The sequence below is a fragment of the Heptranchias perlo genome, unplaced genomic scaffold, assembly GCF_035084215.1.
Source record: "Heptranchias perlo isolate sHepPer1 unplaced genomic scaffold, sHepPer1.hap1 HAP1_SCAFFOLD_391, whole genome shotgun sequence".
Lineage (NCBI taxonomy): Eukaryota > Metazoa > Chordata > Chondrichthyes > Hexanchiformes > Hexanchidae > Heptranchias > Heptranchias perlo.
This window is the reverse complement of record NW_027139403.1, coordinates 217,592-238,788: the sequence shown is the minus strand read 5'-3', so window position 1 is coordinate 238,788 and position 21,197 is coordinate 217,592. Positions and strand designations below refer to the sequence as shown.

General features: G+C 52.5%; 2 protein-coding genes across 2 annotated transcripts in view; one reads left to right on the top strand and one right to left on the bottom strand.

The window, feature by feature from the left end:
- Positions 1 to 704: 704 nt before the first annotated feature.
- The window catches only part of LOC137312007 (zinc finger protein 585A-like), a 237,209-nt gene continuing 216,716 nt past the window's right edge, over positions 705 to 21,197 (bottom strand). The window contains exon 3 of the transcript XR_010960642.1: positions 705 to 821. The gene's annotated coding sequence lies outside the window, so the exon portion shown is untranslated. The remainder of the gene's footprint in view (positions 822 to 21,197) is intronic.
- LOC137312005 (uncharacterized) lies at positions 4,119 to 19,334 on the top strand (the record flags this gene model as incomplete). Its single annotated transcript, XM_067978811.1, has 5 exons — positions 4,119 to 5,099; positions 5,993 to 6,113; positions 8,321 to 8,394; positions 8,999 to 9,125; positions 13,945 to 19,334. Coding segments are annotated over 5 exons (1,353 nt in total), but the record flags the coding sequence as incomplete, so codon positions are not given.

Sequence of the window (21,197 nt, the reverse complement as noted above, 5' to 3'; positions counted from 1 at the left end):
CACACACACAGACTGTACAGTCAGGAGACACGTGTCCCTTGCACAGACATTGGGTTTGAATTGAGCTGAGCTGTGCCACAAATGAATATGGGATTAAAATCTCAAATTCCAATCAGTTTGCACCCGAGCTTCCCCATGTGTCTGTGTGGTTCCATTACAATACAATTTCACATGGGGGCCCAAAATGGCTTGAGAATTAACACGATTTCTTTCTGAGTTGTCAGTGACCTTTTCAAAAATTAAACTTCAAACTAAGAAAACATTTGGAGGCTGTTTTCACATTTGGGCCCTCTGCGTGCTGCAGGACGCTCCCTGAAAGAGCTTTTAATTTCAATTAAGACCCGAGATATGTCACATTGTCAGCCTCTGAAGAATAGTTTGATCCACTTTGTGTTATTTCTGAAAAGTTGCACTTGCAGTGAACAGATGGTGATATTCAGTTGGACGGTCGGTACTGAGGGAGCGCTGCACTGTCAGACGGTCAGTGTGTGTCTCAGTGTCAGCTCCTGCACAATGTCCCAGTGAACCCCCAGTGTCCCCAGAATGTCCCAGTGATCCCCCAGTGTCCCCAGAATGTCCCAGTGATCCCCCAGTGTCCCAGAATGTCCCAGTGATCCCCAGAATGTCCCAGTGACCCCAGAGTAAACCCAGACATGACTCACGTGGCCCCCATCGGGTCCAGGCTGCGGTGAAGGTCTCCAGTCAGTCAGTCCCCAGCGGAGAGAACGATTCTTGGCCCAGGATTCCCCCTCATCCTCCTCCTTCTCACAAAATGTCTCTTTCCTGGATCATCTCCTTGCAGCATTTCATCGAAAAGTTTCCTGAGGGAGAGAGGGAATTGATTACAACACAAAAGCAAGGGATTAAAAAGGCACAGCAAGAGCCCAGAGCTTCCTCTCCTCCCACTCCCCCTCTCTCTCCCCCCTCCCTCCACTCACTCCCTCTCCCAGTTACACCAACAATCCCTCAGCACCAACACTGAAACACAAATCCCGTTACAAACAAGAGAATCTGAAGAGAGAGAAAAGTTGGGAGAGAGACAGAGAGAGAAATACACTCAGGACAGGCTGGAGGACCCCGGCAGACTGAGAGATTGTCCCCGCCCCTGGGGAGGGTTTGGGACGAGACACACGGCCATCCCCTCCCCCCGGGGAGCTCCCTGCTTCAGCCTTTGAGATATTAGACTGAATCTCAATGTGTCTCCCTCAGGGACCTGTCCATTCTCATGTTAATCCAGGGACAGCCCAGGGCAGGACTGGTTTGACCAGGAGACCTGTCTGCTGGAATGAGCCACATTTCAAGGACCTATTTTACTGATTTGAAACCCTCACAGCCTGTCTCCCCCTCTTCCCTCACCCCAAACCGAGTCCCCCCCCACCCTCAGCCTGTCTCCCCCTCTTCCCTCACCTCAAACCGAGTCCCCCCACCCTCAGCCTGTCTCCCCTCTTCCCTCACCCCAAACCGAGTCCCCTCCACCCCTCAGCCTGTCTCCCCCTCTTCCCTCACCCCAAACCGAGTCCCCCCCCACCCTCAGCCTGTCTCCCCCTCTTCCCTCACCCCAAACCGAGTCCCCCCCACCCTCAGCCTGTCTCCCCCTCTTCCCTCACCCCAAACCGAGTCCCCCCCACCCTCAGCCTGTCTCCCCCTCTTCCCTCACCCCAAACCGAGTCCCCCCCACCCTCAGCCTGTCTCCCCCCTCTTCCCTCACCCCAAACCGAGTCCCCCTCCCTCACCCCGTCTCCCCCTCTTCCCTCACCCCAAACCGAGTCCCCCCACCCTCAGCCTGTCTCCCCCTCTTCCTCACCCCAAACCGAGTCCGCCCCCTCCCTCAGCCTGTCTCCCCCTCTTCCCTCCCCCCAAACCGAGTCCCCCCCCACCCTCAGCCTGTCTCCCCCTCTTCCCTCCCCTCCAAACCGAGTCCCCCGCCCACCCTCAGCCTGTCTCCCCCTCTTCCCTCACCCCCAAACCGAGTCCCCCCCACCCTCAGCCTGTCTCCCCCTCTCCCTCACCCAAACCGAGTCCCCCCCACCCTCAGCCTGTCTCCCCCTCCCCTCACCCCAAACCGAGTCCCCCCCACCCTCAGCCTGTCTCCCCCTCTTCCCTCACCCCAAACCGAGTCCCCCCACCCTCAGCCTGTCTCCCCCTCTTCCCTCACCCCAAACCGAGTCCCCCCCACCCTCAGCCTGTCTCCCCCTCTTCCCTCACCCCAAACCGAGTCCCCCCCACCCTCAGCCTGTCTCCCCCTCTTCCCTCACCCAAACCGAGTCCCCCCCCACCCTCAGCCTGTCTCCCCCCCACCCTCAGCCTGTCTCCCCCCCCACCCTCAGCCTGTCTCCCCCCCCCACCCTCAGCCTGTCTCCCCCCCACCCTCAGCCTGTCTCCCCCCCCACCCTCAGCCTGTCTCCCCCCCCACCCTCAGCCTGTCTCCCCCCCCACCCTCAGCTCGTCTCCCCCCCCACCCTCAGCCTGTCTCCCCCCCCACCCTCAGCCTGTCTCCCCCCCCACCCTCAGCCTGTCTCCCCCCCCCACCCTCAGCCCTGTCTCCCCCCCCACCCTCAGCCTGTCTCCCCCCCCCACCCTCAGCCTGTCTCCCCCCCCACCCTCAGCCTGTCTCCCCCCCCACCCTCAGCCTGTCTCCCCCCCCACCCTCAGCCTGTCTCCCCCCCCACCCTCAGCCTGTCTCCCCCCCCACCCTCAGCCTGTCTCCCCCCCCCACCCTCACCCCAAACCGAGTCCCCCCACCCTCAGCCTGTCTCCCCCTCTTCCCTCACCCCCAAACCGAGTCCCCCCCACACTCAGCCTGTCTCCCCCCACCCTCAGCCTGTCTCCCCCCCCACCCTCAGCCTGTCTCCCCCCCCACCCTCAGCCTGTCCTCCCCCCCCACCCTCAGCCTGTCTCCCCCCCCACCCTCAGCCTGTCTCCCCCCCACCCTCAGCCTGTCTCCCCCCCCCACCCTCAGCCTGTCTCCCCCCCACCCTCAGCCTGTCTCCCCCCCCACCCTCAGCCTGTCTCCCCCCCCACCCTCAGCCTGTCTCCCCCCCCACCCTCAGCCTGTCTCCCCCCCCACCCTCAGCCTGTCTCCCCCCCCACCCTCAGCCTGTCTCCCCCCCCACCCTCAGCCTGTCTCCCCCCCCACCCTCAGCCTGTCTCCCCCCCCACCCTCAGCCTGTCTCCCCCCCCACCCTCAGCCTGTCTCCCCCCCCACCCTCAGCCTGTCTCCCCCCCCACCCTCAGCCTGTCTCCCCCCCCACCCTCAGCCTGTCTCCCCCCCCACCCTCAGCCTGTCTCCCCCCCCACCCTCAGCCTGTCTCACCCCCCACCCTCAGCCTGTCTCCCCCCCCACCCTCAGCCTGTCTCCCCCCCACCCTCAGCCTGTCTCCCCCCCCCACCCTCAGCCTGTCTCCCCCTCTTCCCTCACCCCAAACCGAGTCCCCCCCACCCTCAGCCTGTCCCCCCCTCTTCCCTCACCCCAAACCGAGTCCCCCCCACCCTCAGCCTGTCTCCCCCTCTTCCCTCACCCCAAACCGAGTCCCCCCCACCCTCAGCCTGTCTCCCCCTCTTCCCTCACCCCAAACCGAGTCCCCCCCACCCTCAGCCTGTCTCCCCCTCTTCCCTCACCCCAAACCGAGTCCCCCCCACCCTCAGCCTGTCTCCCCCTCTTCCCTCACCCCAAACCGAGTCCCCCCACCCTCAGCCTGTCTCCCCCTCTTCCCTCACCCCAAACCGAGTCCCCCCCACCCTCAGCCTGTCTCCCCCTCTTCCCTCACCCCAAACCGAGTCCCCCCCACCCTCAGCCTGTCTCCCCCTCTTCCCTCACCCCAAACCGAGTCCCCCCCACCCTCAGCCTGTCTCCCCCCCCCACCCTCAGCCTGTCTCCCCCCCCACCCTCAGCCTGTCTCCCCCTCTTCCCTCACCCCAAACCGAGTCCCCCCCACCCTCAGCCTGTCTCCCCCTCTTCCCTCACCCCAAACCGAGTCCCCCCCACCCTCAGCCTGTCTCCCCCCTCCCCTCGTGACCCAAACACCCCGGGGACCTCCGACACATCCCACCCTGCCCGGCGTCCACATTGAAAGAACTAAAGTTGGGGACAGGCCTCTCCCTCCATCCCATAATACCAGGCCGCCCATAGTAACGGTCGCTGGGCCTGGGCCCGGAATCCGTTGCCCCTGGAAACCGCGCCGGAACCGAGCGACCCGAGAGCGGCCTCAGGCCCGACTCCCAGTCCCCGGCCTCAGGCCCCTCCCCGACTCCCAGTCCCCGGCCTCAGGCCCCTCCCCGACTCCCAGTCCCCGGCCTCAGGCCCTCCCCGACTCCCAGTCCCCGGCCTCAGGCCCTCCCCGACTCCCAGTCCCCGGCCTCAGGCCCTCCCCGACTCCCAGTCCCCGGCCTCAGGCCCTCCCCGACTCCCAGTCCCCGGCCTCAGGACCTCCCCGACTCCCAGTCCCCGGCCTCAGGACCTCCCCGACTCCCAGTCCCCGGCCTCAGGCCCCTCCCCGACTCCCAGTCCCCGGCCTCAGGCCCGACTCCCAGTCCCCGGCCTCAGGCCCCTCCCAGTCCCCGGCCTCAGGCCCCTCCCAGTCCCCGGCCTCAGGCCCCTCCCAGTCCCCGGCCTCAGGCCCCTCCCAGTCCCCGGCCTCAGGCCCTCCCCGACTCCCAGTCCCCGGCCTCAGGCCCTCCCCGACTCCCAGTCCCCGGCCTCAGGCCCTCCCCGACTCCCAGTCCCCGGCCTCAGGCCCTCCCCGACTCCCAGTCCCCGGCCTCAGGCCCTCCCCGACTCCCAGTCCCCGGCCTCAGGCCCTCCCCGACTCCCAGTCCCCGGCCTCAGGCCCTCCCCGACTCCCAGTCCCCGGCCTCAGGCCCTCCCCGACTCCCAGTCCCCGGCCTCAGGCCCTCCCCGACTCCCAGTCCCCGGCCTCAGGCCCTCCCCGACTCCCAGTCCCCGGCCTCAGGCCCCTCCCCGACTCCCAGTCCCCGGCCTCAGGCCCTCCCCGACTCCCAGTCCCCGGCCTCAGGCCCTTACCTCCTTCCTCGCCGCCCTGAACCAGCTGCCGTCCAACGCCAGGAAGTGTCTGCGGGAGGAGATCCACAAGGACAGGCTGGTGAGCGGAGAGTCCGAGCTGAGCGAACAGCCGGCCGCCCGCCCCCACCTCAAGGCGGGAGAGAGAGGGGGAGGGGGGGGAGGAGCTTGTTCCCCATTCAGTCCGACCATGTTCCCCATTCAGTCCGATCATGTTCCCCCATTCAGTCCGACCATGTCCCCCCATTCAGTCCGACCTTGTCCCCCCATTCAGTCCGACCATGTCTGATTTGTATTTCACTCCATTTCCCCCCTTGGTTCCATTCCCTTTAATCCCCTCACCCAACAAAAATCCATCAATCTCAGTTTTGAAATTTTCAATTGACCCCCGGCCTCCCCCTTTTCCGGGGGAGAGAGTTCCAGATTCCCACTCCCCTTTGTGTGAGGAAATGCTTCCTGACATCACCCCTGAACGGCCGGGCTCTAATTTTAAGATTATTCCCCCTTGTTCTGGACTCCCCCCACCAGAGGAAATAGTTTCTCTCTATCGACCCCATCAAATCCTTTAATCATCTTAAACCCCTCGATTCGATCACCCCTTAATCTTCTACACTCGAGGGAATACAAGCCTCGTCTCTGCAACCTGTCCTCGTAATTTAACCCTTTTAGCCCCGGTGTTATTCTGGTGAATCTGCACTGCACCCCCTCCGAGGCCGATATGTCCTTCCTGAGGGGACGGTGCCCAGAACTGGACGCAGTGTCTCCAGATGGGGTCTGACCAGAGCTCTGTCCAGCTGTAATATAACTTCCACCTCTTTGTATTCCAGCCCTCGAGATAAAGGCCAACGTTCCATTATCCTTTTTAATGATCTTTTTGTACCTTTCCACCATTGGGAGGGTGGTGTGGGGAGGGAGCTGTGGGGGACAGTTCCGGGCTGGAGCCAGGGTGTAACCTCTCTGTTTCCCCTCCCCCAGGTGACGGACTCCTCCGGCCACATCCTGTACTCTAAGGAGGAGGCGACGAAGGGCAAAATCGCCTTCACCACTGACGACTACGACATGTTCGAGATCTGCTTCGAGAGCCGCCTGCCCCCGGGTGAGTGAGTCCGAGGGGGGGGTCCTGGGGTACGGGGAGGGCTCGGGCAGAAATAATAATAAAAGGGAAAATAGCTCACTGATAAGAAAAAGGGATGAGAGCAAAGTCCAGGTCACAAATTGTGTCACAGGTAATATAAATACTTCAGGTTCATCAAAAAAATACAGGAAATAATAAAATAACTGATTAAAAAATAATACAGCAGTGATGAAAAACAAGTGTGATATTTTTAAGAAATGAGAAAAACAGCATCAGAACCTACGAATTAAGAGCAGGAGGAGGCCATTCGGCCCCTCTGCCATTTGATAAGATCATGGCTGATCCGATTGTGACCTCAACCCTACTTTCCCGTCTATCGAATGAAACCTTTGACTCCCCTGTTAATCAGGAATCGATCTAACTCAGCCTTAAAAATATTCACTGACCCTGCCTCCACCGCTCTCTGGGGAAGGGAGTTCCACAGACTCACCACCCTCTGAGAGAAAAAGTTTCTCCTCATCTCCGTCTTAAATGGGAGACCATTTATTTTTAAACTGTGGTCCCCGAGTTCTTGTCTCTCCCACAAGGGGAAACATCCTCTCAGCATCTGCCCCTTCTAGTCTCCTCACGATCTTATATGTTTCAATAAGATCACCTCTCATTCTTCTAAACTCCAGTGTGTACAGGCCCAACTTGTCCAACCATTCCTCATAAGATAACCCCCTCATCCCAGGAATCAGTCGAGTGAACCTTCTCTGAACCGCCTCCAAAGCAATTATGTCCTTCCTTAAATAAGGAGACCAAAACTGCACACAGTATATTCTAGATGTGGTCTGGTAGGTCTGTTGCCCAAATAAGAGTTCTATACACAAGTGCAGATAGCATAAGGAATAAAACAAGTGAATCATACAGTTAAAACAAGTATAAAAGGACTGTTAGCAACATAGCTGCCAGACTGGGCCTGCGGCAGGTGATGAGTAAACCAACACAAGGGAAAAACCGACTTGACTTTGCCCTCACCAATCCACCTGTCACAGATGCATCTGTCCATGACCACCGCACAGTCCTCGTGGAGACGAAGTCCCGTCTTCGCACTGAGGACACCATCCAACGTGTTGTGTGGCACGACCACCGTGCTAAATGGGATAGATTCAGAACAGATCTAGCAGCTCAAAACTGGGCATCCATGAGGCGCTGTGGGCCATCAGCAGCAGCAGCAGAATTGTATTCCAGCACAATCTGTAACCTCATGGCCCGACATTTTCCTCACTCCAGCATTACCAACAAGCCAGGGGATCAACCCTGGTTCAATGAAGAGTGCAGAAGAGCATGCCAGGAGCACCACCAGACGTATCTAAAAATGAGGTGCCAATCTGGTGAAGCTACAACTCAGGACTACATGCATGGTAAACAGTGGAAGCAACATGCTATAGACAGAGCTAAGCGATTCCACAACCAACGGATCAGATCAAAGCTCTGCAGTCCTGCCACATCCAGTCGTGAATGGTGGTGGACAATTAAACAACTAACGGGAGGAGGAGGCTCTGTAAACATCCCCATCCTCAGTGATGGCAGAGTCCAGCACGTGAGTGCAGAAGACAAGGCTGAAGCGTTTGCAACCATCTTCAGCCAGAAGTGCCGAGTGGATGATCCATCTCGGCCTCCTCCCGGTATCCCCACCATCACAGAAGCCAGGGGGTTCAGGGTCCCGTGTCGGAGTGCGGAGTCCCTGTAGGTTTGGGGGTTCAGGGTCCCGTGTCGGAGTGCGGAGTCCCTGTGGGTTTGGGGGTTCAGGGACCCGTGTGGGAGTGCAGAGTCCCTGTGGGTTTGGGGGTTCAGGGGCCCGTGTGGGAGTGCGGAGTCCCCGTGGGTTTGGGGGTTCAGGGGCCCGTGTGGGAGTGCGGAGTCCCCGTGGGTTTGGGGGTTCTGGGGCCCGTGTGGGAGTGCTGAGTCCCCGTGGGTTTGGGGGTTCAGGGGCCCGTGTGGGAGTGCGGAGTCCCCGTGGGTTTGGGGGTTCAGGGGCCCGTGTGGGAGTGCGGAGTCCCCGTGGGTTTGGGGGTTCTGGGGCCCGTGTGGGAGTGCTGAGTCCCCATGGGTTTGGGGGTTCAGGGGCCCCTGTGGGAGTGCGCAGTTCCATGACCATGGACCAGTAATGTCGGCGGGGGCGCGGGTCCCACACGGGGTGTCGGTGGGGGCCGGTCCTAAGCTTGGTGTTTTCTTGTTCTCAGGCCATTTTCGAGTTCCTGACCAGCTGATTATTCTCAACACCAAACATGGAGTTGAAGCCAAGAACTATGAAGATGTGAGTGTCCGTGCTTTATATCCCCTTCCCTGCGGTAATGTAGAATCTACAGCAGAGAAACAGGCCATTCGGCCCAGTGGCTTCATGCTGGTGTTTATCCTCCACACGAGCCTCCTCCCACTCTGCCCCCATATCCCTCTATTCCTTTCTCCCTCATAGACGCATCAAGCCTCCCCTTAAATACTATTCGCCTCAATCACTCTGTGTCGCAGCGAGTTCCACATTCTCACCACTCTCTGCAAAGAAATTCCTCCTGAATTCTTTACTTGATCTTTTCGTGCCTCTCTTATATTTCGGCCCCCTTGTTCTGGTCTCCCCCACTAGTGGAAGCAGTTTCTCCACATTCACCAATCCTAATTTTGAATATCTCTATCGGGTCTCCTTTTAGTCTTTTACAGAGAAAAGAGCCCCAGCCTGCTCAATCTATCGTGACGGGCACGTCCGCATCCACTCAATTCCGGTAACGTCCTTGTAAATCCTTCCCACACTGCCTCCAGTGCTTCAATATCCTTTCTGTAGTGTGGGTCTCTCAAGTCAACAATGGATTTACTACATCTTTGTCCGATCTTACAGACCATCTCGCTCTCTCTCTCTCCCTGCCCAGATCGCCAAGGCGGAGAAGCTGAAGCCACTTGAGGTGGAGCTGCGACGATTGGAGGATCTGTCAGAGTCGATCGTCAATGACTTTGCCGACATGAAGCAGCGAGAGGAAGAGATGAGGGACACCAATGGTAGGAGCACCCAGCACAGGCTTCAGTCTGCAACACCCGCCCCTTCTCCACTTACTGCTCTCGGTCTCGGGGACCCTGTCTCGTTCCTCAGTCAGCGTCACTCACCCCTTTGTGGGTTTTAGCTCCCTCCACCTCCCGGGACATAAGCCCCTCTCCCCTTCTCTCCCCAATAGCATGACCCTCAGCTTCATACGGTTATCCAGTCGTCCTGTGAAAGATGCAGTGGGCTCTGCTTGAGGCACTTTGTGGCAAAGCATCCCTTGCCCCAACTGCCCTCCACTAGCCCTCGGAGTAAAGAGGGGTGGTCTGGGGCTTGGGTACCAGGGGCCAGGGGTTAAAAGGACTGCAGGACTGATCCCCAGTGTCAAAGGGACTTCGTTTTTAAAAAAACGTACATTTATTTCGCCCCTTCCACGACCTCGGGACGTCCCAGATCACTTTATAGCCAGTAATGTACTATTTTGAAGTGTAGTCACTGTTGCAATTTAGGAAACGGGCGGCCAACTTGCGCACAGCAAGATCCCACAAACAGCGTTGTGATAATGACCAGATAATCTGTGTTTTAGTGGCATTGGTTGAGGGATAAATATTGGCCAGAACACCCAGGGGAGAATTCTGCTCTTCTCCCATTCGTGGCCGTGGGATCTTTTACGTCCACCTGAGAGGGGCAGGCAGGGACTCAGTTTAACGTCTCATCCGAAAGACGGCACCTCCGACAGTGCGGCACTCCCTCAGTACTGCACTGGGAGTGTCGGCCTGGATTAGGTGTTCGAGTCTCTGGAGTGGGGCTCGAACCCATGACCTTCTGACAAGGGGGCCTTGTCGAGGCAGATAAGATTCTGCATATTTTCATTCCAAGTTTGACTGCAGGATAAGGGAACGTGTGTACAAACTGGGGCGAGTGTGGGCAGGATGGAACACCCGGAGGGGAGACTCTCAGTCGGGCAGCGGAGGGAAAACACAGAGTCCTTTCATGGGCCGTTAGATGGGGTGCTCCATGGGCTGGAGGCCTCCACTCATCTAAACCAGGGAGTTGGAGTCAGAGGGCTGGGACCTTTCGACACCAGAGGGCAGAGTTGTGGAATAAGTTTTTGGGGAAGGACGGTATAAACGGGGTCCAGAGACAGAAGGGATCATTTGAAGCCCCTGGGATTAAAGGGACAGTGGCTGCATGGTTACAAAATTGGCTAAGGGACAGAAAGCAGAGAGTAGTGGTGAACGGTTGTTTTTCAGACTGGAGGGAAATATACAGTGGTGTTCCCCAGGGGTCAGTATTAGGACCACTGCTCTTTTTGATATATATTAATGACTTGCACTTGGGTATTCAGGGTATTTCAAACTTTGCAGATGATACGAAACTCGGAAATGTAGTAAACAATGTGGAGGATAGTAACAGACTTCAGGAGGACAGAGACTGGTGGAATGGGCAGACACATGGCAGATGAAATTTAACAGAGAAGTGTGAAGTGATACATTTTGGCAGGAAGAATGAGGAGAGGCAATATAAACTAAATGGTACAATTTTAAAGGGAATGCAGGAACAGAGAGACCTGGGGAGTGCACAGACACAAATCTTTGAAGGTGACAAATTGAGAAGGCTGTTTTAAGAAAAAAAGCATCCAGGATCCTGGGCTTTATTAATCGAGGCATAGAGTACGAAAGCAAGGAAGTTATACTAAACCTTTATAAAACACTGGTTGGGCCTCATCTGGAGTATTGTGTCCAATTCTGGGCACCACACTTTAGGAAGGATGTCAAGGCCTTGGAGAGGGTGCAGAGGAGATTTACTAGAATGGTACCAGGGATGAGGGACTTCAGTTATGTCGAGAAACTGGGGTTGTTCTCTTTAGAGCAGAGAAGGTTACGGGGAGATTTAATAGAGGTGTTCAAAATTATGAAGAGTTTTAATAGATTAAATAAGGAGAAACTATTTCCAGTGGCAGAAGGGTTGGTAACCAGAGGACACAGATTTAAGGTAATTGGCAAAAGAACCAGATGGCGATGAGGGTTTTATTTTACGCAGCGAGTTATGATCTGGAATGAGCTGCCTGAAAGGGCAGTGGAAGCAGATTTAATAATAACCTTCAAAAGGGAATTGGATAAACACTGAAAGGAAAAATTTGCAGGGCTATGGGGAAAGGGCAGGGGAGTGGGACTAATGGGACAGCTCTTTCAAAGAGCCAGCACAGGCACGATGGGCCGAGAGGCCTCCTGTGCTGTAAGATTCTAGGTGGTGGGATTGACCTGTTAGGAAGGGACAGGGTGTCAGTTGTGGACAGAGTGACGCTCCCATGAAAGGCCTGCCATGTCCCTGCTCTCACCTGAGCCGTTCAGCGAGAGTGGATCCAGGATGGGGATTCGGGGGAGGGAGTGACCCCAGGCATCGACCAAAGGCCAGACTCGGAGCAGCAGTGACCCAGGAGCAGGGAAACGGTGCCCGGGGCAGCAAGGTGAAAGGAAGAGGGAGGGCTGCCTTCATTGAAGTGACCTTAGTGCAGATTGAATCCACTCCTCCAACCTGTTTGATGGGCCCCTCTCTCTCTCTCCCTCTCCCTCCCGACGTGCAGAGTCCAATGTAAGGAATCGTACAACACCAGGTTATAGTCCAACAATTTTATTTTAAAATCACAAGCTTTCGGAGATTATCCCCTTCGTCAGGTGAATGAGTGGAAGGTTCTCAAATCGCATATCTTCTATTAGGCTGGGACAGCATCACACCAATCAAAAGATGTCGTTGTTGTTCAAACAGGCCAGTCACGGTGAACAGCACGTCCCAGTACACTGGAGAACAGCGTCCACGACACCACACAACCCTGCCACGGCAAACTCTGCAAGACATGCCAGATCATCGACACGGATACCACCATCACACGAGAGGACACCACCCACCAGGTACATGGTTCATACTCCTGTGACTCGGCCAACGTTGTCTACCTCATACGTTGCAGGAAAGGATGCCCCGGAGCATGGTACATTGGCGAGACCATGCAGACACTGCGACAACGGATGAACAGACACCGCACAACAATCGCCAGACAGGAGGGTTCCCTCCCAGTCGGGGAACACTTTAGCAGTCAAGGACATTCAGCCACCGATCTTCGGGTGAGCGTTCTCCAAGGCGGCCTTCGAGACACACGACGACGCAAAATCGTCGAGCAGAAATTGATAGCCAAGTTCCGCACCCATGAGGACGGCCTCAACCGGGATCTTGGGTTCATGTCATGCGACACGTAACCCCACCAGCAAGGGGAAAAAAAAGTTATCTGTTTTTAATATTCTCTCTCTCTCTGCCTTTCGGGTCTCTTTCTCTCTGTCTGTGTAATTTGACACAATGTGTATTCAGTATACTGGGACCTACTGTTTTCCGTGGCGAACCTGTCTGAACACCAACGACACCTTTGATTGGTGTGATGGTGTCCCAGCCGAATACAAGATATGCGATTTGAGAACCTCATTCACTGCTCACCTGGCGAAGGAGATAATCTCCGAAAGCTTGTGATTTTAAAATAAAATTGTTGGACTATAACCTGGTGTTGTAAGATTCCTTACATTAATTGAACCCGTCACTTGCAACATTTAATAAAACGAAATTAATAAAGGTTACCGTAAAAAATATTTTCTGGAGTTCACCAAAGTGGGGGAGCATCGACGCAGTGTGTTTGTGCCGGTTCAAATGGCACGAAGAGCTGGGGTTTCAGTTTATTTTATTTTCCTTGGTCCAAACTCACTCTCCCTGCTTCCAATGTCTTTGTTTTTCGGCCTGATATTAAGATCATTAATGGCGGCTGCATCACCCAGCATGCAGCGCGGTTCAGATTGTGCCCTATTTGATTCAGTGGAGCCCAGTGCGCAGGCGCAGTAGTGCCTCATTATCGCGCAGTGTGTCCTGAGCATGCGCGGCCAGTCGAGGCTGCGGGAGGAGCGCGTTCGGTGCAGGTCAGAGGATCGGAGCAAGAGGCTCAATAAACCCCGGGGCCCGGGTCCGGGCTCAGGCCCAGGCTCAGGCTTTACAAACCCCGAGTGCGGCCCCAGACCCGAATATAAAACAGTGAACATTATCCCCCCCTCACTACCCGCCGGGAAATGAAGGGGGAATGGGGATCGGTCAGGGAGCGTCTGTAAATGAAGGAGAAATGGTGATCGGTCAGGGAGCGTCTGTAAATGATGGAGAAATGGTGATCGGTCGGGGAGCGTCTGTAAATGAAGGAGAAATGGTGAACGGTCAGGGAGCGTCTGTAAATGATGGAGAAATGGTGATCTCTATATCTTCAGTCATCCAGGGAGCTCTTGCTTTGGATGCCGTTCCTTTCCTCCTCGTGGGAATCTGTCTACTCTGTACCCAAACCAACTCCTCCTTGAAGGCCTCCCACTGTTCAATTACTGTTCTGCCTGCCAATTTTTGATTCCAATCCACCTGGACAAGATCCCTTTTTAACTCACTGGAATTTGCCCTCCTCCAGTTAAGAATTTTCACATTTGACTGTCCCCTGTCCTTTTCCATAACTGTTCTAAACCTGATGAGATTATGATCACTGCTGCCCCACTGAAACATGCTCCACCTGCCCCACTTCATTCTCCACACCGAGCCCAGTGCTGTCCTCACACTCTCTCTCTCACCCTTTCATTCATGGTTTCGGGCCACTGAAAGATGATGCGATGGGTTTGGATTTCAGCACAGGGAGGAGGGAGAGTGTGTGGGACGGGGATTTACAGCTTTGAGGAATGAGAGAGGAAATAATGTTCCACAGAAAGTAGAGCTATCTGATCTGAATTTCTATCCTGTACCTACAGTGATAACTTTTATAAACTCCTTTTACAGGGGAGGATTTCCAGAGGGAAACTCAAACCAAAGATCACGTCAAGATCTGACAGAGTCACTCGATTCATCAGGACCTGAATATCATCGGCCTTTGAATGTGGAAGGAGAAATGTTTGTCTGTTCTGTCTGTGGGAGAAGATTTCAAACATCAGTGTGAGTGGGAAAGCACCGAGACACACACACACCCGAGTGAGAGTGTTCCAGTGCACTGACTGTGGAAAGAGCTTTAACCAGTTACACAGCCAGAAAAAACACCGCACCATTCACTGCGGGGAGAAAGCGTACACGTGTTCTGTGTGTGGACGAGGCTTCAACTGATCGTCCAACCTGGAGAGACACAAGGACACCCGGACCACGGAGAAACCGTGGAAATGTGGGGACTGTGGGAAGGGATTCAATTACCCTTCAGAGCTGGAAACTCATCGACGCCATCACACTGGGGAGAGGCCGTTCACCTGCTCCGTGTGTGGGAAGGGATTCACTCAGTCATCCGGCCTCCTGACACACCAGCGAGTTCACTCTGGGGAGAGACCTATTAAATGTTCTGACTGTGAGAAGAGGTTTAAATGCAAAAGGAATCTGCTGACACACCAACGTACCCACACTGGGGAGAGGCCGTTCACCTGCTCTGTGTGTGGGAATAGATTCACTCAGTCATCCACCCTGCTGACACACCAGCGAGTTCACACTGATGAGAGACCTTTTAAATGTTCTGACTGTGCGAAGAGGTTTAAAAGCAAAATTGAACTGTTGAGACACCATCGTACTCACACTGCGGAGAGGCCGTTCACCTGCTCCGTGTGTGGGAAGGGATTCACTCGGTCATCACACTTTCTGTCACACCAGCGAGTTCACACTGGGGAGAGGCTGTTCACCTGCTCAGTGTGTGGGAAGGGATTCACTCAGTCATCGACCCTGCTGACACACCACCGAGTTCACACTGGGGAGAGGCCGTTCACCTGCTCAGTGTGTGGGAAGGGATTCACTCAGTTATCGACCCTGCTGAAACACCAGCGAGTTCACACTGAGAGACCTTTAAATGTTCCGACTGTCGGAAGAGATTTAAAATCAGAAACGAACTACTGAGACATCGACGCACTCACACTGGGGAGAGACTGTTCACCTGCTCCGTGTGTGGGAAGAGATTCACTCGATCATCCCACCTTCTGAAACATTAACTTGTTCACACCATTGAGTGACCTTTTCATGCAGTGACTGTGAGAAGAGCTTTAAAAGCAGAAATGAACTGCTGACACATCAACGCATGCCCATTGGTTGAGAGACTGTTCACCTGCTCCGTGTGTGGGAAGGGATTCACTCAGTCATCACACGTGCTGAGACACCAGCGAGTTCACGAAATGAGCAGGTCCAACGAGCCGGTCTGTAACACAGGCCAATGACTCAGTGCAGCTCGTTACCCAGTCACTGGGCTCCGTTATAGCCTCTCCTGTCAGTACACACAAAGAGAAATTGTAAATCTGAAACAGAAAGAGATAATGTATAACACTTCATATCAACCACCAGTTTTTCCCTCTTTCCGGCTTTTAAAACAATCTGTTTCACAGTTTGTCAAACCCGAAACAGCCTCTGGGATTTGCTGATTGAGAATTTCAGTGGAAATTGGGACCGTCATTAAGTATCGGAACAAATATCCCCGCTGAGGTTTCGGGATTGTTACTGGTTTATTTATATCAGTGAGTGACCAGTTTTAAACGAGGTGAGGGTCTGAACCTAAGGTAAGAGCCTGGGATAGACAAGAGATTCTTCAATGTATTAAGTTAAATTACACTGATTCCACCAACACTGGACATCACATCCCTCAAACATTGTTACCTGTTACTGTATAAAACTGGTGAGGGTGGAAATGGGAAATAACTGCAAAAAACTTCATTGTATCAAAGTTAATTCTGATCATTATTATTATACAAACATTCTACAGCCTAGCCTTTAAAAAGGACCCAATATCAAACCAGTCCCCAGTCCTTGGGCCTGTGCCTATGTTGTGATTTGCACCCGCTTCTGACTGACTTGGTATCAGACGCACTCCCGTCAACAGTAAACGGATGGAGCCGGATCCATAAGAGAAAAATGAGGACCGAGCTCCGCGGTTCTCCCAGAGTGCGGGAGGCGGAGTAACAGCAGCAGACAGAGAGATCTCTCTAAACCAGCCGCCGCCGCCGGAGAGAAGCGAGTCCCGTTCCGAGCCGTGTCTGTCAGGCGCCCGCTGACCCTCTCTTCACTGAAGGGGACCGATTCAGCACCAACTCACACACCCACCATTGGATCATTGAATCACCTTCAACACCTGAATTACATCACCACTTAATCCTCTATACACGAGGAAATACAAACCTTGTCCACGCAACTTGCCCTCATAATGTAACCATTTTAGCCCCGGTATCATTCTGGTGAAACTGCGCTGCATCCCCTCCACGGCCAATATGTCTTTCCTGAGGGGTGTGCCCAGAACTGAATGCAATACTTTAAATGGGGTCTCACCAGAGCTTTCTATCTGGAACATATTTCCATGTCTTTGAATTCCAGCTCCCTTGAGGTAAAGGCCAACATCACATTAGACTTTCAAATTATTTTTTCAGCAGTCCACTGGCTTTTAGTGATTTCTGTACTTCGATCCCTAAATCTCTCTGCTCCTCCATAGTTCCGAGCTTCTCACCATTTAGAAAACACTCTGATCTATATTGCTTCCGTCCAAAGTAGATGACCTTATACTTCCCCATATTGAAAGTTTGAACAGGCTGGGGCTCTTCTGTATAGAAAAGAGGAGGCTGAGGGTGACCTGATATCGGGCTTTAAGATTATGTGAGGGCTTTATCGGTGAGGCATAGACAAGGCGTTCGCTCTTGTGGGAGTGGGGACTCCAAAACATTGGGGCCATGAATATAATCCAGTCACTAATGTATCCAATCTGGCATTCAAGAGAAACAGACTTCCCCAGAGAGGCGTTAGAATGTTCAACTCACCACCACAAGGAGTAGTTAAGGCGAATAGAATGGATGCATTTACGGGGAAGCTGGATAAGCACATAGAGGAGAAGGGAATATTAGAGTTTGCTCATAGGGTTAGATGAAGAGGGGTTGGAGGAGGCTCGTCTGCAGCATAAACACCGGTATAGTCTGGTTGGGCCGAATTGCCTGTTTCTGTGATGTACATTCGATGTAATTCTATGTAAGCTCCATCTGACACAGTTTTACCAACTCACTGAATCTCTCAATTTCCCTTTGTAACTTTATGCTCCCATCTACACTACTCACTGCGCCTCCTAACTCGATGTCAGCGACAAACGTGAGTGTTCGGCTCTCTATTCCTTCATCTCCGTCATTTATACATATCGGAAAAAGCTGATGCCCCAGAACTAATCACATCCGGCCAATTTGAGTACATCCCTTATTATCCCAGGCCTCTGCCTCCCACCTTCTAACCAACTCCCTGCCCATTTCAATAGGTTGCCTTAAATTCCACGCACTCTAATTTTTGTTGACAGTCTGTTATGTGGTCCCTTATTGGATGCCTTTGGAAGTCAATGTCCATCTCACACCCAGAGACACTCCATTATCGAGCACGTTAGTTACATCTTCAAAAAGTTCAACGAGCTTTGTTAGACTTGACTTCCCCTTTACAAATCCATGCTGGCTCTCTCTGATTACTCCATATTTATCCAAGTGCTCAGTCATTCTTTCCCCAATAACGGATACTGGTAACTTCCCCACAACAGGCGTCAGACTGATAGGCCTAGAATTTCCAACTTTATCTCTCCGACCCATCCGAAATAATGGAGTGACATTGACAATGTTTCAATTAAAGCAACAATTCCTGAATCAAGAGAGTTTTGATCGATCATGAGTAAGCATGTACAAGTTCCTTACCTATTCCTCTTATTCCCCTGGGATGGTAAACATCAGGTCCTGGAGATTTGACAATCTTCAATCTCATTATTTTCTCCATTGCCATGATTTTATTTACACTGAATCCCCTTGATTTATTTACAGTTTTCCTCGTGTCTCTGCTATGTTCACCTCATCCTTTTCTATGCAGACCGATGCAAAGTAAATATTTAGCAACTCTGCCATTTCCTGATTTTCAATTACAATATCACCTCCATCTGTCTTTAAGGGGCCCACATTACTCTTAGTCACCCTTCTTTCTCTTAATATACCTGTAAATACCTTGATTGTTGTCGTTATTTTCCCTCACAAGTTTTTGCTCCTTTTCCCTTTTTGGACCTCTTCAGTTTTTTCGTTTCAGCACCACAATAAACAAGACTTCGCTGTAAAGTTCGGCTCAATAGTTCTCCAATGTCAGAGCGAGAATTGTCTGAACCCCGAATTTATTTAATGTAACAAACACAAGCACACTTAATCATCCGTGTATCAACACACTGATGGATACACAAAGATAAACACAGCGAGAAATGCAGGCAGTATCAGGATGCACAGGGAAACGGACAAGGGAAACAGACAAAGATAAAACGGTCTGTGCCTCGAACAGACAGTAACGTGTCACTGATCGATATTAGTGAGACGAGGTGGGGAACAGGTGCTGTGAATTGGTGCTGTGGTTTAGTTGGTTAAAGCATCTGTCTTGTAAACAGGCGATCCTGGGTTCAACTCCCAACAGTGCTTTGTGTCATTTATTATTTTTACCTAATTTGTGGAATTCAGCGACAAAGTCACACTTTGGAATTGGTATTTGTTGAGGTTTGAGGAGGAAACCGATATCAGAATGACTGTTCAAAAACACCATTTCATCGCACAGACAGACCTCTCATAGAATGTGTCTGTAACACTTTAATTTAAGGACACGTTCTTGTTTCTGGGCTCGTCGGGGTCAGGGTATAATTCACGATTTATGTCATAGAGGAGCGAATGGTTGTCTCCTCGACCTCCGGATAGCAGTGATAAAGTTAGAGGATACACAGAAGCGGACAGGGTGGTCGGGGTCTGGAACTCACTGTCTGAAAGGGTGGTCGAGGCAGAAAACCTCAACTCATTTCAAAAGTGCATGGATGTGCATTTGAAGTGCCGTAACCTACAGGGCGACGGACCAAGCCCTGGAAAGTGGGATTAAGCTGGATAGCTCTTTTTCGGCCGTCACAGACACGATGGGCCGAATGGCTTCCTTCTGTGCTGTAGCTTTCTCTGATTCTATGATTCCGTGTGTGGGAAGGGATTCACTCAGTCATCACACGTGCTGAGACAACAGGGAGTTCAAAAGTGACTGCAGGGGTTGGATTCTGCTGTTAATCCCATCCAGGACTGAACCATGTTCATTCTGACAGTTGGGGTTTGTTTCTCCTGATGTTAATAACCCCGATAACTGGGCTGGAGTTTAATATTCTGGATATCTGTTAAATAAATCAGCTTTGTTTCAAACACCTTGTTGCAGATTTTGGTCTTTTCCTCCTGAGTGTTTAGCATCACCTGACTGGAGCTCAGAAAGGACAATCTGGGGGGAGGATCGTCCGGTGGGAACAGAACTTCAGCCTGGACACAGTCCTTCAGGGCCACACTGAGAGGGGCAAACGGCACTTTGGTCTTTCTCGTCTCTCTTCACTGACAGCAAAGTCACTGTGCGGCGTCCAGTCTAAAAATGACCGTAGTAATTATTCTATGAAGATTTAACCTGTTTGTGTGACTGTCCTGAGTCTACCATTTAAGGCAGGCGTTAACTCATTTAAAATAAACCCGCTTAAAATGAATGGGTTATGAATTGTGATTTCCGTGAAGCCAATGTTCCATTCCTTTATATGATTCATGTGCCTGCTCTCCGACAACAGGGTAAATGGTGGAATATCAGCCCTGCTCAGCCGGCAATGATCACGGTACATTTTCTTGCAGACAAAACACACATTGAAACCCTGGAACTTTGAGGTGATGAATCCTGAGGGAAAATAAAATTAGGGCTCGAAACATCAAACTTTTGCACCAACCGATAGCACCACCGAGACAGGTGAAGAAGTCACCCACTGAACCAGTAATTCATTGAGCTGAACTTTTTGATTGCAGTGACCAATAGAACAGTTGTCTCCAGTCAGTCCAAAATGAATGGTTGAAACTTGCAGCAGTGAAAATCTAACGAGCCGGTCTTCAATCTTAAACCAGCAACTGTGAAGTTAAGAGAAACGTGCCGGAGAAATACTTGATTTCAGCGCGGTGACACTGGGCCAGAGTAAAGCTCAGTTAATATGATCGCCGAGTGGTGAGAGGGTGGATTTGGAATTCCTGAGCGACCGCACTGCGCATTTTCCAGATCTGCTTGGAGCACCAATCCCTTCAATTCATCACTTACAGGGACAATTCGATTCTCGGTTTCTTTTCCCTGAGTTTGGTGAAATTTTTAAAAATTGAAAGCGACCAATATCAGAGCGAACCTCGTCACCGACATGCTCACAGATACAGAGCGGCCACACTCTGCTTCAGTGAGTTGAAAGCCCAGAGCGGTTTCAAGGTCGAATGCAATTGCAAAGAAAGCTCGATCAATGAAAGTGCAGGTCATTGAGGTGCCTTTAAAGTCCTGATTGTTTGAACTGAATTTCTTCCGAAAGCGCTTGAGATTCAGGTGGAGTGATTTGGGGACTTCCTTTCCCTCTTTGCAAAAGTTTGAACCGCAGATCAAGATCAAAAGTCCCGGGCTAAATTAGGGATTCGCCGGGATATGAACCTCGAATCGAGAATTATACTCCCACCTCAGTGAGCCCAGAAACAAGAACGTGTCGTCACATTTACATGTCACGGTCACATTCTAAACTGGTTTGCCCTGTACTGTACATTACTGTCTAAATATTACAGATAAGCAGAGCACTTGAGCTGTCACAGCTGTGACTTTGACTTTTCTCCCTCTCCTCTCGATCTCCCCGGCAACTGCCACTAACCACAATCTTCTCTCACACTTCTCCGTCAGAAAGTTCCGAGCTTCGGTTTTCAAATGAAATAACTCCCATCTCTTCAATCACTGACAGCCCAGAGAGAGTTTCATAATTTCAGCTCCCACTTTGCCCAAATCCTCCTTAAAGTACCATGAAAATAATTGTCCTTAAGTCACTAATAATATAATTAAGAACTTTTATTGTCTGGGGTTTTGTTTCAGATTCCACGGCTTTTAAAGGTCACTGCTGATGTTCAACGAATCGCCTCTTGGTTGGAGGCTTCTTTGTTGGAAAGATCAGGAAGCGATAATTGAGAGACCGAGGATGAAGCTGTTTGATGGGAGCACTGGGGACACAGACCGTGCGCGGC